At 53.5% G+C, this 17,938-nt stretch overlaps 1 protein-coding gene across 2 annotated transcripts; it reads right to left on the reverse strand.

Moving 5' to 3' along the window:
• Positions 1 to 3,293: 3,293 nt before the first annotated feature.
• LOC127468349 (uncharacterized) lies at positions 3,294 to 14,899 on the reverse strand. Of its 2 annotated transcripts, none has more exons than XM_051781402.1 (4): positions 14,725 to 14,899; positions 5,793 to 6,800; positions 5,481 to 5,659; positions 3,294 to 4,064 (listed from the first exon to the last, which is right to left on the reverse strand). In XM_051781402.1, exons 2-4 carry the CDS (start codon positions 6,175 to 6,177, stop codon positions 3,687 to 3,689), a joined length of 942 nt encoding a protein of 313 aa, XP_051637362.1. In that variant the 5' UTR covers positions 6,178 to 6,800; positions 14,725 to 14,899; the 3' UTR covers positions 3,294 to 3,686. The 2 variants fall into 2 exon arrangements, with proteins under 2 accessions (XP_051637362.1, XP_051637370.1); XM_051781410.1 differs by lacking the exon at positions 14,725 to 14,899 and adding an exon at positions 10,189 to 10,318.
• Between the last annotated feature and the right edge of the window lie 3,039 nt (positions 14,900 to 17,938).

Consider the following 17,938-nt stretch of genomic DNA (forward strand, 5'->3'; position numbering starts at 1 on the left):
CCCATGCTGGGAGATGTGCAGAGGTGTTTGCTCCTCCCTCTGCACCCGGACGGGCTGGGCATGGATCCTGCACAGCAGAAACAGCACAGTAGCTCATGGAGACTGCAGGGATCTGTCCATGGGAAAGCTCTGGGTAGGTTGGGCACAGCCATGGCATCACCTCCAGCTCCTGGTTCAGTCTCTGAGGCTGGTGCAAGTACAGACACAGTGTCCTACAGCACAGCTGTGCTAGTCCTGGCTGGGGAGTCCAGGAGGGTGAGGGAATGGATATGAAACCATTGAACATCCCTTTGCCCGCCCATCCGTAGAATCACAGGATAGTTTGGGTGGGAAGAGACCTTAACACTCATTCCACTCTCTTGCCATGGGCAGGAACACCTTCCACTATCCCAGGCTGCTCCAAGCCCTGTCCAACCTGGTCTTGGACACTTTCAGGGATGGGGCAGCCACAGCTTCTCTGGGCAACTGTGCCAGGGCCTCACCACCCTCACAGCCAACAATTTCTTCCCAATACCTAATGCAAATCTCCCCCTTTTCAGTTTAAAGCCATTCCCCCTTGTCCTGTCCCTCCAGGCCCTTGTCCAAAGTCCCTCTACAGCTCTTTTGGAACGCCCTTCGGCCCTGGAAGGGGCTCTCAGGTCTCCCGGGAGCCTTCTCTTCTCCAGGTGAACACCCCCAGCTGTCCCAGCCTGGCTCCAGAGCAGAGGGGCTCCAGCTCTTGGAGCATCTCCGTGGCCTCCTCTGGACTCGCTCCAGCAGTTCCATGTCCTTCCTGTGCAGGGACCCCCGAGCTGGAGGCAGCTCTGCAGAGTGGAGCAGAGGGGCAGAATCCTCTCCCTTGCCCTGCCAGCCATGGGGACGTAGCCAGGATACAGTGGGTTTTCTGGGATGCGAGTGCATCCGTCCATCCGTCCGTCCATCCATCCATCTACCCCAGCTCGGGAGAAGAGCTGGGAGAAGCCGCTGCGGGATCTTCTGGGACAGGCGAACGAGTGAATTCACCCTGGGGATGGAGCCCGTGAACGGTTCCCCCTCCTTCTCCTGCTCCTCCTCCTGCTCCTTCTCCCTCTCCTCCCCCCGCCCCGCCCTCCCCGGACCGGCCCCGGGCGGCGAGCGGTGAGTGCGCGGGGCGAGCGGGGCCCCCGAGGGACGGGGCTTCTCCCGTCCCCATCCCCATGCCCATCCCTTCTCACCCCCCTCCGGCCGCTGCCCCTTCCCCTCGGGAGTCCCGCCCCTGCCCTCCCAGCCTGCTGGGCTCCTGCCCGGCTTTGGGGGTATTTGTCAATTCTTTTTCCCGCTGTTTCTCCCATTCCTGGTGGGTTTCCTTCCGTCTCACGCCCGCTCCTGGACAGAGGCACAACCTGAGTGTTCCTCCTCTTTCCTCCCGCCTTTAACTGAAATAGGGAGAGATGGTGGAAATTGGGCACCTCGTGGGGGTGGCTTTGGGGAGAGAAGCGTTCCTTGTCCTTTGCAGGCTGGGCAGGAGTGAGAGCCTGCTGGCTCTATGTTGAGAGCAATTTTGGGCATGAACTGTGCCCGAAAGGGAATGGGGACCTTTTTGATAGTGACCATCGATGAGAAGGGAGAGCAGCACTGGGCCAGGTCCGTGTGGGGAGGCAGGAGGCGTGGGGGGCTTGTCTGTCCTCTGTGACACAAGAACAGCACACGAAGGGCTGTGGGGCAGGGCAGATGGGGTGGCGTTTCGAGGCAGGGTGGCTCAGGGGCACCTCTCCATCAGGGCCTGTTCTTTCATGGAATCACTGTCAGCGTCATTCTCTGGAGTTACAGCTGCCTCCTAATGTTCGTGAGGAGGCACTTGTGCCCTGGCATCAGCCCAGGTGGTCATGACAATGGGACCACAGGCTCACTCACCAGCCTGGGTGTTTGCAGCCATAGCTGAAGGATGTGATGCACTGCAGCTGGCACTCAACTAGAAAAGATCACAGATGTCCCCCCCTTGGGGCTGCTGTGATCAGCAGCCCTGATTTTAAGCAGCTGGAGGGTTGGGTGCATTCTTGATCTGTCCACCTCACATGGATGTGGCCCCACAGCACAGGAAGGCAGCAGGTTCCTGGTGTCTGTGCTGGTACTGTTGCATGGGCTGGAAACCTTCCCATGTCTGACCTCAACTGGCCAAGGGCTGCAGGGAGGTCATCCAAACTCAACAGGTTTGGGGAAACAGCTGTTCTGCTCCTGTTTTTCTCTGAAACATTGCCAGAGATCTTAGTAAACGCTGTGCCTGCTGAGGGCTGCCCATCCAGCCTCTCCTTTTCCAGTGCAAAGCTGAGATGCAGATCAGCTGCCTTGTGCAAAAGAGCAGAGCAACTGACCTTGTGTTTTTCTCCATCTGTTGTTTTTCAGAAGTCCCCAAAATTACACCAACATCGAAATGAATGAGTGTGGGGAGATCGCAGCAGACTTCTAATGCTCCTGGGCACAGCTGGCTCTGACAGCCCTGGGGCCAGGGGTGTGTCTCAGGGGGGCAGAGGGGCACAGACCTGCAAAATGCCCAGGCGTACACATACACCTACATTGGTGTGTGTGCATAGAAATACCCGAATTGTTTCTTACCCTTCTAATTTTAACCTCAGACTCCAGGAGACCAAAGAAACAGGCTGGGGACTTCTAGGCACGGGTTGTGCTAAGTGTGGGGCCTGGACACGGAAGGCTGCTTGGCTGATATGGAGGAAGGACATGCCCTGTCTCCTCTCAGGATTCACTGCCGGGTGATGAGCCAAGGCCACCCCCATCAGACCTTTCCACGACAGGCAAAGCCAGATCTGGTCTCTCTGGATTTAACTGCTGCAGCTAGGGTACATCAGCCTCCCTGAGCCTTTCTGGTCCAGGCAAGGAGTTCTCAGCATCGTGCTCTGCTCTGCTTGAGCAGCTCTGCAGCACCAGCAGCCTGCTCCAGGGACAGCCCTTGCTGCTGTGGATCACAGTCCTGCCCAGAAAAAGGGGTTGGAGGAGAGGTGAACACCCAGTTCATCAGCTCCTGCCCAGGTGTAGTCCTGCCAGACAATGGGCAGCAGCAGTGCCAGACTCTGGATCTGCTGAGAATGTAGGGTGAGGAGGGTGGAACCTGCTCAGTAAAAGATTGTTTCTTCCACATCCCTAATGGTGCAGCAGCTGATGCCAGGTTCCAGTAACACCCTTCATGTGTGGAGTGCTGGTCTCACCTCATGGGTTTGAGCACCCTGTGCAGTTCCACCCATGGTGCTAGTGACCCAGACAGACCCAGCCTACTCACTGCTGGAGCGAGGAAAAATGAAGACAGAGATCCCACCACTGGATCTGAATCATGGTGTAAATAGGTTTTTACTGAACAACGTTCTGCAGAGGGAGGACAGGAGGTGTTCCTGTGATTGACCATCACAGCACTCATGATTGACCCTCATGAGCAGGAAGCCTCATGTTTCCTTTGAGTCCCACCTCCCTGCTGTGTCCCTCTTAGGGGGCCGCCAGCCAGCTCCAGCACCAGCCAGGATGAGCAGCACAGGAGTGAAGCCTCAGCCTTCCACTGCCCAGCCCCTTGTGCCAGGCAGCCCCTTCCAGGGCTGAGAACACGTGGCACCAGGGACCTTCTCTGCTGGGTGCTGCACGTAATCCTCGGGCAGCCTCTGAGAGGTGGTTCTTCCTCCTGGCTCCATCAGCAGAGCACTGGAGCGCACCAGCACTGCGGGAGCTCACATCAGCTCCATCTTGAACTGGCTGAAGTTGGGCAGGGTGGGCGAGGGCTCGGCCATGCTGCTGAAGGGGCCGCGGGGCTGGTTGGATGGCACGGCCCCGTGGCTCACGGTGGAGCTGAGCTGCTGCAGCGTCATCAGCACCTCCTGCTGCAGCCGCTGCTGGTGCTCCTGCTGGCGCTCCAGGCGGCACTGCTGCTCCAGCACCACGTGCAGGGCCTGGCTCAGCCTCTGCACCTCCATCTGCACAGTGTCCAGCTTCTCAGCAATGGCTTGGGAACTGGGAGCAGAGGGGGGCACTGGCACACCCCAAGCAAGTTGGTGATTTTCTGGACCCACGGGGTTCGGCAGGGCAGTCTGAGTGCTGGCATCTTTGACCTGGAGTAGGGAAGGTGAAACACTATCAGCTGCCCCTTTGATGGCATTTAACAAGAGAAAGATTTATTCTGCACTAGCTACAAGGCTCAGAGAAAAGCTCTCAGGGAAAGCCATCATGTTGTTGCAGACCTCTAGACCTTAGCATGAGCTGCACTTCATCCCCACCCCGCTCCGGAGTCCCTGGTGCCAAGTGTCCTGTCAGCATGTCTTGAGCCAGGATGCTGCCAGACAGCAGTGCGGCTGCCCACACTACAACCAGGCTTGTGTTTGCTCTCTGCAGGCACAGGAACAGCATCTCGTGGCCTTTGCTCTCTAACCCTTCCATTTTTTGTACTGCACCCTGAGGCAAAGGGCTGTTCTGCTCCCCGTGAGGGATCACATGCTGTTTTTGAATGCCAGGGTAGCCTCTCAAGCAGCTGGCAAGGGCTCTTGGCAAACATCTGAGTGGGCTGGAGAAGGCTTTTGCTCTCTCTGAGCAGAGACAGGGTCATGGATGAAGGCCCAGCCTGACTCACAGCTGTTTTGTTCCCAGCATGTCATGGCCAGAAAGGCAAGTGCCAGCATCCTACCACCCTCCATGTGGCAACAGCACTGCCCATCAGTGAAGCCTCTGGAGGTTAGAGATGCTCCGGAGGGGCAAGAGCATTGGGGTAGCCACACAGCCACACTGGCACCTGCCTGGGGCTGGTGTGGGGACTGCTGTGTCATGGAGGTTTGTCCCATGGTCACCACTGCTGCCAGCAGAGCTGGGCATGGCCATGGGGCTGGCCAGGTGGCTGTGTGCCCACCATGGTGGCAGGATGGCCACAAGGACAAGGACCTGCTGAGACAACATATGTGTGGCCACATCCTGGGGGTCTTGTAGCGAGGCAAGGCAGGGGGGTACATGTTAGGGATTATGGCAAATGAAAGGTGGCCATCCTGACTGTGTCACTCTGTCCTGGAGTGTCCACAGCCCTTCATCTCCTGGTGTGGCACCAAGCCACTCAGCTGCTGTTGTTCTTGGGTGGCTGGGAGAATCTCCTGAGCTGGTACTGACACTAGGCCTTAAAGAGAGGTCTGTGAGCTGCAGGTTGGAGGCCAAGGCTGGCAGCGACTGGCATCTCCATGGCCAGCATGGCCAGCATCCGCCAAGGGCAGCAGTGAGTGCTGGCTGCAGGTGGGTGGGCAGCAAGCCCACAGCCTCAGCCCCCCCAGAGGGGCTACCCAGATACGCTCACCAAGTGCCACAGTCAAGCATTGCTAGGGAAAGCAGCCTACAGAGGCTGGGGGGCATTTCTGGGAGCCTTCCACACCCAACAGCCTGTCCCAGCACATGGTGTGGATGCAGCAGGGCGCTGTGCAGAGCTGCCCAGATGGCAGCTCCACACCGGCTCCTGGATGGAGCAGATGGGCTCCCCCATCCTGCCATCCTACCTTTTTCTGCCAGAGAACAGCCTTGTCCACAGTTGTCTTCTTCACCACCAGGGCTGGGTTCCTGGTGTGAGGTGTGACCAGCTGCCCTTGGCTGGGCAGTGGCTGATGGGGGGTGGCCAAGCCCCTCAGAGCGGGGCAGCTCCCCGGAGCCAAGAGGGTGCCTGTGGAGCTGTCGTCACCTGCAAGGGATAGAGAGAGAAATGCCTCAAAAGGAGGCTCTTGGGGGCTCCCCAGTGGGGAATGGGGCCCTTTCCCCAGCCCAGCACTGCCAGGGGGTGGCCATGGTGCCCCCATTAGGGAGCCAGGCCTTACCATTCCCAGGGGCCGGCCCCACGGGCAGGGGGTCCCCGAGCTGCCCATCGTCCTTGCAGAGGGAGGCCACACTAACCATCTGGATGCTCTCCTTGGTGTCCTGGCTGCCTGTGGGATCCCCCAGGGGCACTGCAGGGGGCCGGGTGCCCAGCAGCCTGGGGGGCTCAGCCTCGTGCCCCTGCAGTGGAGGCCAGGGCTGGTCTCTGTCCCAGCCAGGTGCTGCCAGCCCCGGCTCCACGCTCTTCCTCTTGAGGAAGAGGTACACGGCCTGCGGCGTCACCCGGATGTCGTCCAGCTCCAGCACCTTCTTGATCTTGCGGAAGCTCAGCCCAGCCCGACGCAGCTCCACGATCCTCCTCTTGGCATGGTCGTCCAGCCGGCCCATGGCTGCAGGGCCCCTCCTGCTCCCGGCTCCTACATTCCTGGGGCACGCCTGTGCTGGGGACTCCAGCAGCCCCCCAGGCAGCTCCAAGCCCTGGGGGATGGTGCTCAGGCTCAGCTACTGCCCTGCTGCCAGGCTGCTGGCTCTGGCCCGTGGTGCATGTGGTGCCATTTCCAGCTTCCAGCAGTGACACGGTTCCCAGATGGAAAGGAGGTGGCTCTTCCCACCAGGATGAATATGGACAGCTCACACAGAGCCCCCTTAGAGTGAGGGGTCCAGCTTGGTCCCCCAGCCTGCCAAGGGCACAGAGGATGGTGACGGGCTTGGCCCTGCCCAGCGTCCCAAACTGGATATCAATCCCACCCTGCCAGCAGCACAGCAAGGAATCAGAAGTGGTCAGGATGCCAAGCAGCAGCTCAGTGTCCCAGGAAGCTTGGTGTGAGTCCTGGCAAGTGGCTGCTCATCACACAAGGCTGGCAGGTCCCCGGCAGAGCCTCACGTCTCCTTGGCAGCCTGGAAGGTCACAGCAAGCAGAACTGGAGATGCCCACGTAGAAACTCCTGCATGGGAACTGCTGATGCTGCAGAGCTTGCCCTTGGGTCTGGAGAGAGCACTGTCCTGTACCTCTGGAGAAGCAAAATCAAAGAAGGCACAACTGTAAATGTAATGGCTGCAGTTCCTGTGCTTCCCCCTTCACACCTATGTATGTGTAAACATGCACATGTATGTGCCTATACACCTATGGTGGAGGGTTTTTTCCATTTCCTACCAAATTCCCTATCTCCAGGCATTTCTTGGACCCTCAATGCTGCAGCTGCTGCCTAAAGCTCCCTACTTTTTGGGTTTCACTTCACTGAAATAAATATCCTTCAAGAATTCCCATAAGGCAGCAAAACAATTTCTGGATTAGCAATAGAGGCTGCATCAAGTGGCTGCCAAGCAGATGTGATACAGGAGCCTTTTCCAAACCCCGCTTCCCTAGACACATGTGGATCTTAAAAAGGACAACAATATGTTGTCTTGGCCAAGGAGGCACAGAGACTATTGGACATCAGCCTCAGGAAAATGGAGTCACTTAATTTAACAGAGGAGTTGTGTCCCTCTGCATTTTACTTCTTCTATGGCAAAAGAGAGAGACATTAACTGCAGAGATCCAGCTCTGTTTGCATCTAAAGGCCATGCCATGCCCTGCTGTGTGCATTAGGGACCTTGCAGATAAGAGCTGGGGGAGTGGATATAGGAAAACAGACGTCCCTGGACGCAGACACAGCAATTGCAGAGCAAGAGGAAAAGCTCACAAATTCTCAACCTTCTCCATGCCAAGGGAAGATGCTACAAGGAGACCATCCCCTTGAGGCTGCTGGTATGAGGAGCTCGGGCCCTGGCAAGATAGTCTGCCCTCCTCCCAGAGTGTTTCCAGACATGGCCAGAGGACAGTGGAGTGTCTGAGCAGCTGGGGACAGACACATACCATTTGTATCAATGCCAGAAGAGCCAGCACCCATGGCTGCAGCCCTCATCCAGCTCCACAGGGAAGGGGATGATGAGAGTGTCCTGGAGATGTGCAAACTCCACGCAGCATCCCCTCCAGCTCCCTCTCCACTGAAGATGTCATACACCGTGTACCACCCCACCCCCCCCGTCCCAACACCCTCCTTCTTCACATGCTTACCCCCTCCAGACCTTCCCAGCCCTCCACAGAGCTCCCACAGCCCTGCTCTGCCTTCCTGGGTGTGGGGACAGCTCACAGGAGGCACAGACCACCCGCTAACCCCACATAAGCTCAGCATTCCCAATGCAGGGTGTTCCCTCACAGCCCCCCATTGGCTGGAGGGGCAGCAGCATGAGGTCTTTGTCCAGGATGGCTGCAGGCAGCAGCTTCATGGAGATCACCAATGCTCAAGGCTTCACCAGGCTCCTTATGCTTCAACAACAGCACTTGCCTCCGCAGCAAGGCTTTTAAAAAATATATATTTACTGATCAGAGGTAGACCAAGAGCTGGAAAGCCATTTCAGAAAAGACACTGAGAAGCTGTGGGTCAGAGTCCAGCTGGCGAGCAGGAGATGCAGGAGGTGAGTGCAGGCAGAAGTGCACGTCGAAATCCAGCTCCGGCCCTACTTACACCTTGAGGGTGGACAAAGTGCACAGCAGCTACTCTCTGCCCCTGTCAGGGGAAAAGGGCTGCCAGTGAATGCAACAGATAATACAGTATTCCAGCAATTTCCTCCAAGACCACAGAATCAATTAGTTTGGATTATTGTGTCCAACCTTTGACTGATCATCACTTTGTCAACTAGGCCATGGCACTAAGTTTTTTTTCCCATACTAAATGTGCTCCCCATTTCCACAGCTGAGTCCATCACCTTCTCTTCTTTCGCCCTCTCCAGAGGGGATTTTTCCCATGGAGCTGCAGCTTCCGCCATGCACACAGCTTATCCATTGATAATGCACACATTCACAGAGATGAGACCTTTACACTCACCTAGTCTTCGAGGAGTTTGTTACTCTCCAATAATTTTTGCACAAGGAAAAACAAAAATCAACCCAGTGAGAGGGAAGGATTCAGAGATTTTCCTAGACCTGTGATTTTGCATAGGAATGGAGTTCCCTTCACTTTCCAGGGGCAGGCTGGGGGTGACATTGTTCCTCTGAAGGTTTCTTACGCCACTTGGAGAAGTTAATTCCAGAGGTGGTTTTGCAGAACAGGGAAAAAGAGCATCCGTGGAAGAAAATTTACAGCACTGCAATTGTGTGAGCTCACTCTCTGCCTTGACCCCCTTGCATTTCTGTGGATATTAGGAACACAAAAAGGTTTCATCTCCTCCATAAAGTCCCTGGAAGAGCTTGTTCTGGGCTGACTCAGCCTTTGCTACTTCTAAAACAGAGCAGCACCACTAAGTCAGCTTGGCTTGGCATGTCCACACAAAGTGCTCTGAGCTGAGTGTGGACACTGTAAGGCCCCTGTTCCGAAATCCCTCTTGCCTCCACCTCCCCAGCTGTCACACTGTGTGCCACTGGCCACAGCTGCAAGTCTTTTGGCAATCCCAGATTCTTTCCCCCATCTTTACCCTGCAAGCCACGATGGCTCCAGTGTGATTCCTCATGGTCTGCAAGTGTCCTCTCCCACCTACACCCCTGTTTTGCAGTGGGATGGGTAATCCCAGGGGGAAGACACAGTGACTGGAAGACTCAGCTTACAGCTCCAGCTGGGGAGGGCTGTCCCACAGCACTAAGGGCTCCAAGTTTTGCCCTTTGGTGGGTTGGATTCTGAGACCTTACTCAGCCAGCTAGACATACACCTTTGTGTGAGCAGCTGCATGCTTTGTTATACCACCAGACCTGCAACAGGAATTTTGCTCCAGTCTGCCAATTTAGGTGTCTGTCCAAATTTCAGATCAGCCACTCTTTCTTCAGCTGCTGCTGAATGCTTGCAATGTCTGAAGTTTTTAAGTACTTAGTTGTAGCTGGGAAAGCTGCTTTACCCAGGTATTGCTGCTGGTAGTCTTTCTATTCCATAACTCTGCAAGCAGCTATATCCACCAAAGCACAGCCCAGAGCCTGGAGCAGCCTTCTCCTCACCAGGATTATTTCCTTAGCTCCCACACTCTCTGGAGCAGAAAATACTGCAAAATGGAATAGCCTCAAGAGAGAAGAACGAAGGCAGCACTCCCACACATCCCCAAGTTCCTTTCAGAGAAGAGCAGATTTAAGGGTTAACCCTAACTCTAACCCTAAGAAAGAGGAAGAAGAGCATGAATCCAAGTTTCCTACAACCCAGGTGATGTTACCTAACTACATGCCTTAGGGCAAACAGGCTTTTCCTCTGCACCACTTGTTTCTATGCCAGCACAAGCCCCTGCTCCAGGAGGTGATTCTGAGAGAGAGAGGAACTCCCCAGTGTCCATCCTGCAAGTCCCTCAGGGCAAAGCTCCCCCACCTGCTTGCACACACAGACACACACCCCCAGCCATTGCTGCCTGTTTCTCCCACAGTCCTTCTGCAGCCCTGATTACCTGAATTTGAATGCCAAATTCCCCAAGAGTGAAACATTAGTTGTGTGACCACAGAGCTTGGTGTCTGGGCAGATTGGCTTCTCCCTTCTGTCTTACAGCTTGGACACGGGCAGTGTTTACCCTGCAGAGGTACAAGCAAAGCTGCTTCTGAAATTCATGCTGGGTTGAAGCAAGGAAGAGTTAAGCTTTCAACAGCCATGCCACAGGTTACCCTGGGGTTGTGTTTTCTCAGTGGCTATTTCAACCATCTGAGTTAGCTGCACAACAGCCTGGCCCCCGAGATGGAACAGCCTTGGAGAGATGTAGGCACTTGCATAGAGACGGGCTGAACCAGAGCAACAGGCTCCCACCCACCATTTCAGGAGCAGCTCAGCCACAGGGTAGCAGGTACAGAGGTGGAGCAACAGGTCTCACCAGAGAGACAAACTGCTGATGCTGAGAACTGCTCTGACTGAAGGAGATGGAGGAGTGGGAGGAGGAAAAGCTGTGACCCACAGGGAGCATGAAGATGCAGAGCGAGAAGATGCAAATCATCCTGTCTGGTCTCAACAACTGAAAACAGACACTTTATGTTGTTAACATCCCAAAGGATGTTGGGCTCAAGGACTTGCTGTGCTGCTCAGAGTGCAAAATACTCCTGCCCTAAGAAGGGTCATGTAGGATCGTGAACAACAAAGTTGGATGTGGATATGTCTCTCCCCTTTCAACTTTAACTTTGTACAGCGCAAGGCCAGTGTACCAGGGCTTGGGAAATTCACTCCTAATGGATTCAGACTTGGCAAAAGGGGATTGATCCTCATGGACCTTGTAGGGAAACACAAGACAAATCTGTCAGATCTGGGCCTTGTGGCTGGTGGCAGCCCAACAAGGTCCTCTTCCCACCCTTTCCATTGCTTCTGATTTCCAGATCTCCTTCTCAGATCCCCAGCACATATTGGGAAGCTGGAGCAGCTGCAAGCAACTGGGGAGGGACACTCATCCATCCTCATTGGTTTTATGGCTTTCCCACAGTTTTAAATAGCTACTGCAGAAGCTGGCAAGACAAGTTCTTTTTAACTCTGCAGCAGTTCAGAGGGGAAAAAAATTATTAAAATCATCCTCCAGAAGCACAAGAAGGACAGTGCTGGATAGGATTCAGAAATGGATTCAGACAGCAGGAAGTGTATCAAGTAGAGCAAAGGTGCTGTGGAAGGAGCGAGTCTGCCAGGAACGCCCCAATCCTCACCCTGCAGAGAACTGTGCTCTGTACACAGCTGTGGGCAGGACAAACAACTGGTACAGCAATCCTCCACTGGGCTTCCTGCCCTCAGGGCCCTGTTCCAGTGCCTGCCTGGCACAGCTTGGAAAGGACATGGATAGTTCTTGGCTCTTCACATAGGGAACAGTTTCACTGCTGTACAGAAAGACTGGAAAGTCTTAGCTCTGTGGAGACAGGTAATGACAAGGGGCTCATGGAATCACAGGATATCCCGAGCTGGAAGGGACTCACAAGGATCTTTGAGTCCAACTCCTGGCCCTGCACAGGACACCCCAAGCAAGGCAATGAGCTGGCAATGTGGTTCAATGGAACTTAGCTTGGAGAGAGATGAACAGTATTAGGTGTCCAGTGCTGGAATATTGCCAAAGCAGGAAGATCTGTGCCAGGGAAAAATGGCCATTTCTCCCAGGCTGCCATTTTAGTCAGTGTCACTGCTTTGTGGGACTTGCCAAGCAGCCTGGAAGCAACGCCATTATCTGACAGCACTGACTGTTACCAGCCACATAAACAGCTGCATCCCACCTTAAAAGCCCTAACTTTCTTTGCAAAGTTGGTGAAGGAACAGCTCTGTTACAGGTTTTATTAAATGCTGATGGATCAAGTAGATTTAGACAGTGCTGCTGCCACCTGAGCCGAGCTGGCTCCCCTCTGAAGGGGTAACCTCAGAAGAAGCTTTTCAACCAACTTGTACTTCAGCCATGAGAATGGCAGAGAGAAAGGTCTGGCTGTCTGGCCCAGGGTTTGAAGTGAGCTGTTTAGAGCCCACAGCTTGCTTTGCTCTGTCACCCATGATAACTGCCTCATTCCTTTAGGCTCTGCTTTCAGAGCAGTTGAGGAGCTAGCCCAGCCTGGCTACGCTTTAAATCCTCAAATGTAAAATACAAAAATTCATGGGTTTACTTTAAGGTTTGCAGAACATGCAGACTGAAGAAGGTTGGATCCCCACAAGGTTTCTTTAACTGTTTGGGGGGGTTGCAAAACCAGTTGTGAGTAGGATGATACACATATTTGTTCTTGCCCCAGACAATGTCAGTATAAGCCTGGAGCTCACTGGGGAATAGAGTATAAAGATACAGTGGGAGAATAAATAGGAGCATGTTGGGACGTTTAGGGGCACAGGGTAACAAAACTGTATTAGTGTTGTTAGTACTGTTATCTCACGTTTGAGGGGAGGAAAGGAGCAGTTTCATGAATACAGGAAAATCCCCTCTGATGGTGAAAAGGTCTCAGGCCACACAGCACAGAGCAGAGACTCTGTAAAAAAATCACACTGATTGATAGCTTTGAACAAAAAGGCTTCACGTTGGATCAGCTCTCCTGCATCCCAAAACCCACAGGTCTCCCTCAACACCATATTACTTGGTCTGACAAATTCAGCATGGTTGTGATGTTGTGCCTGTACCTGGTAAAGGTCAGGTTTGTATTAAGAAATTATTTGGAGGATCCAAACCTGATATTAAGCACTGTGGAACTACAGCTTGAAGGAACAAGAGGCTTTCACAGAGCACCTGGGAAGGCCTGTGGAGAGGAACAGGCTAGATTTCATATCCAGGCCCAAAATCCATCCATGCCCTCAAACTGAATTTGTCAAGGAGAATTTAAGTATTCAGCCAAGAACAACAAATGCCAAGTATCTCAAGGCCCTGTCTTTACCTGTGCCTCTCTTTAAAGCATTATGCACTTTGAGTCACTGCTCTCCAAAGATGCAGCCCTTCCAGCAGAGAGAATTGCACTGGCTAAACCACAAGCACACCTTGAATTTCTAGTGTCTTTCACATGCCTGAAGAGGAAACAAAGAAATTACTGCAAAGTGTACCATGATATTTGTTCCTTATGGTGAAAGCAGGATGTTTGACCAAGTTTAACATTGAGCAGGCATATTCCTACAGCATCAGGGCATATAAGTGTTGCAGGAAAACAGAGAAAAAAGGGCATCTTGGCACAGGTTTTAGGTTAAGAGCACTGAAATACACAAATGTATGCGCTGGCACATCCAGGGGCAGACAGTCCTGAAGTCCTGAGCCTGTTCAAGGACTAGCTACCAGTGTGCACTGCAAGAAAAGCCTCAGACCTCGAGAGAGGACAGGCTAGGTGTTCAGAGGCTATGGCTGAAGACTTAATTCACCTTTAAGTATTTCAGCTAAATTTATAAATTCACCTCCTTCTGCAAACTAGAGAGGAACCCTCAAAATCTCCTATTTTTGCTGCTGCAAACCTATGTAGCTGCTCCACAGTGCAATCATTGGAACTCTCTCAATTCTCTGCAACAATAACAAATGCTGTTACTACACATCAGGATGAAAAGTTTCCAAGTCCTCAGAAGACAAATTCCACACCCTGCAATTCCTCTAAGGAAGCCACACAGGCTGTATCCTCTGAAGCACATCTACCCTTACCCTCATACAGGTGCAGAAGGAGTGTCAGACTGAACAGGGAGAGAGACCAAAGATCTTCCGGCACACAGAAAGCACCAGCATCCAGAGGCTGCAGGCTGAGCCAGTGCACTGCAATCCCTACAAATGCTAAGCCATGCCTGGTACAGGGTACTCACACCTCACTGTGATAAATGAATGCCACTGTCGCTGTGGGGAGAGTGACCCACAGATCCCCTGGAGCTCGTGGGGCTCAAGGAGAGCCATCTGTAGCCACACCACCACAACCCAATGCCAGTGAATGGGAAGGGCAAATGAAGCACCAGTTGCAAGTCTATGCAACACAGAGGACAGGCACTCAGCCTCAGGCAGGATGTAGAGACATTAATTAGTCCCAACCACATCACAAGCAGAGCAGTTCACCTGAGGAAGTGGCAGGAAATAGCCTGTACTCAGCAGCTTGGAAGTGCAGGAGGGAAGGGACAGAAAAACACAGAGGTAAGAGTCAAAAGCAGCCCTGGTGGAGCTCTGTTCTTTCTTCTCCTGCTTGTCCACGGTGTCTTGCCCGAGCAGCTTTGTGGTTAGCTGCTGCCTTAAACCCACCGCCCAGCATCCAAAGGGGTCTGGACTTCCGCTAGGAAACAGCTGGGCAGGTTTCTGAGTTCAAGAAGCAGCTGGAGGACAGCACTTCAGCTCGGGCACACCAGTCCCAGCCCCGACCCTGAACATCAGCGCAGCACTAGCCCCCGCATCCCTGCCCGCCCACCGGGGTTCGCCAACACCCCACCCCGTGCTCCCACCCCCTCAAACTACCGCTGCCGGAGCTTCTCTCATCCTTCCCCGTGACGCTCCCAGCACCCAAACCAGCTCCGTGCACAGAAGCAGAGGGGCAGAGCACCCACGTACAGGGACTGCCGACGGCTGCCGGGATCCTCCCAGGTGACGGCACCGCCTCGCTGCCGCCGCCGCCTGCTCGGGGCCGCGCCCAGACCGGCTTCGCGGCACCCAACTTTTTGGGAGGCTGCTCTTTGAAAAGCTCCTGCCCTCTTTGTTTGGTTGGGGTAGAGCCAGCAGAGGCTGCTGGGAAGGTCACCCAGGAGGAGACTCGGTACCGGGAGGGAGGAGCCCTCTCTTAACTCTTTCGGGGCAGCCCCGCTGCGGGGCCGTGAGGAGTCACATCCCATCGGCGGCCTCGGGGCACAAAGCTGGCCATGCCACCCCAGAGCACAGCCCAGGCGTGCCGGTCACACCTGTGTCAGAGGATGCAGGAGAAGCCCCTCGGGAGGCAGCGATGCTGTCCCTAGAGGTCCCATCCAGGGCTGGAAGCACCAGCTCCATGCTCAGCACTGCTGTGGGCTGCTGGCATGGGGCAGAAGGTCATAGCAGTGCCATTCGCTCTGAAACTGAAGCGGACTCCTGTTCTCACTTCTGCTAGTGCCCCCAAATGAGGTGTTCGAATATCCCTCCTTGTTCAGGCTTGGCCTTATGGTTCAGTCCTGCCAACTGCTGGCAGCCACTGTGAGGGGGATCAGCCCCCTCTCACCTTGCCACCACCGTCCTGGGGCTGGCTCTGCTGCTCACAGCTCTGCAGGAACCTGCTCCAGGGGCATAGGTGGCAGGAAAACTTTTCCACAGCACTATTTTTCTGCTGGTTCAGTGACTTCACTTGACCACCCTTCAAGAGATGAGAGCCGCTATGGGAATAAGGGTGTGCATGGTTTTGGGATCAGCCAGCCCTTATGGCTTTGTCACAACTGAGGGAGAAGAAAACATTAAACACTGGTCCCTAAAGCCCCAAAACAATAAGCACAGACAAGGGAAACAAGTCTGCATCCTTCTGGCCCAAGGAAGCACAGCCTCTCCCCCAGGTTCTTCTCTCTGCAGTAGCACCTGGGGTGCAGGCCAGATTGGGATCCAGCACTAAAAGGCTGTCACTGAACTGTACAACCTGTTGAAAGCCATAGGTCCTGCAGGTAAGGCAAGCTGAGACTTGTGGCTGATCTTTGTGACATCCATATTGCCATTTATTGCATCAAGGCAGTGGTACTTGCCATCTTTCATAAAGCAGTTTTCAGATTAGCAGCTAAAATGTGGTACAGAAGAGGTTTGGTGTACTGTGTCTTGTTCTCCAGCCATGACTGCAGTTTTTCTCTCACGGGCACATTTCTTAAGGCTTCCCTTACTCAGTGGTTACTATAAATATAGACAAAAATGGGCAGCACAGAAATGGACTGAAGACTTTATTAAAGCACCATAGAACCTAAGAATTAAGGCTGCAGTACCTAAAACTTCACATGTAACGCGTTAACTGGGAGAAAGGTGAGAAGACCAGCCATGTTGGGTCTGCCCCAGGTTCCTTTGGGACATCATCCTGACTCCAGCAGGCCGACTAGCAGATCTTGAGCAGGAATGTAAAAGTAGTGTAAGCACATAGTAACACTTCCAAAGTACACCCCCACAGTGCAGCACTGAGAGACTTTCCAAGAAGGCCAACGGCAATTGGCCTGTACCACCAATTGTGCGGCTACAGGCCCAGGGCAGTGCCCATCCCTGTGCTGGCACTGCTGAGGCACCTCCAGCTCTGGGGGCAGTTCTGGGTCCCTCAGACAAGAGAGATATTGAGGGGCTGGGGCATATCCAGGGAAGGGAACGGAGCTGGGAAGGGGCTGGCGCACCAGGAGCAGCTGAGGGAGCTGGGGGGGCTCAGCCTGGAGAAAAGGAGGCTCAGGGGGGACCTTCTGGCTCTGCAACTCCCTGACAGGAGGGGGAAGCCAGGGGGGTTGGGCTCTTTTCCCAGGTAATAAGTGACAGGACAAGAGGAAACGGTCTCAAGTTGTGCCAGGAGAGATTTAGGTTGGATATTGGGGAAATTTCTTCACAAAAACAGTGGTCAGGCATTGGAAGAGGCTGCCCAGGGCAGTGGTGGAGTTCTCATCTTTGGAAGTGTTCAAAAAAACACATGGATGTGGCACTTGGGACATGGTTTAGTGGTGGCCTTGGCAGTGCTGTGGGAATGGTTGGACTCGATGGTCCTAGAGGGCTTCTGCAGCCTAAATCTTTCCATGATAATCATGTCAGGCTCCTGATAGTCCTCATTAGACATCAGGAGTCTCATAGTGCAGTTTCTCTTTGAACCCATATAAACTTTTAGTAGGCTACAATGTGCTCTGGTAGGGAAATCTGCCCTTTGACAAGATGTTGTGTGAAGAACAACTTCCTTTTCCCTTTCTTTAGGTTTTTTTTGTTTGTTTTCTGAACCTGCCAATGGCTGGTTTTATGTAATACCTCCTTGGTTTTGCAGCAGAAGAGAAAATAAACCAATTATTCTCCTTGCCACATGTGATGTTACAGACACCTGTCCTGGTCTTGCCCTTGTCCTGTGGTGGAGGTAGATGGGGCATGCTCTTACACTGCATTCCAGAGGTGAAGCTCTCTTCCTTTATTAGGAATTTAACAAAAATGCCTATGGTGACACTTCAGCTGAAGAGAGGGGGAGATATCCTTCCTACATAACATGAAATGCCACTGGATGATGCTCCATCTTAAGTCTTTCATTCTCCTCCTCACAATTTTCTTGCAGTTGAGCGACAGAGTCTCCTCTCAGCAGTGTTGCCACTTTCTGCTCCTGTTCCCTAACATGACACATCTGCCACCCCCTCAAAATAGAGTTTGTTTGCTGTGAATCTGCAACCTACACAGGAAGCTGGGCCCAGCATCTCCCTGTGCAGGCCAACAGCTTGCTGGGTGGTCAAGATCATGGAAAGTAGAGAGTTGAAGCCCCAGCTGTTACTCTCATTAATATCACTATGCAGGGAAGGGTTTGTAGGAAAGTTTAACTTTTATTACAGCAGTAAGTGTGGCTGCACAAACCAGACATGCAAACCCAGTACAGCTGGTGAACATTGTCCCGATTTTCAAGAAGAGCGAGAAGGGGGACCCTGGAAACTACAGATCTGTCAGTCTCACTTCAGTGCCTGGTAAAGTTATGGAGAAGATTATTCTGGTAGGGATTGAAAAACACCTGAAAGACAACACAGTTATTGGTCACAGCCAGCACAGCTTCATGAGAGCAAAGTCCTGCTTATCAAACCTGATTTCCTTCTATGACAAGGTCATCCAC

Source organism: Manacus candei, unplaced genomic scaffold, assembly GCF_025592945.1.
Source record: "Manacus candei isolate 608988 ecotype Guabito, Panama unplaced genomic scaffold, ASM2559294v1 h1tg000002l, whole genome shotgun sequence".
NCBI classification, from domain to species: Eukaryota; Metazoa; Chordata; class Aves; order Passeriformes; family Pipridae; genus Manacus; species Manacus candei.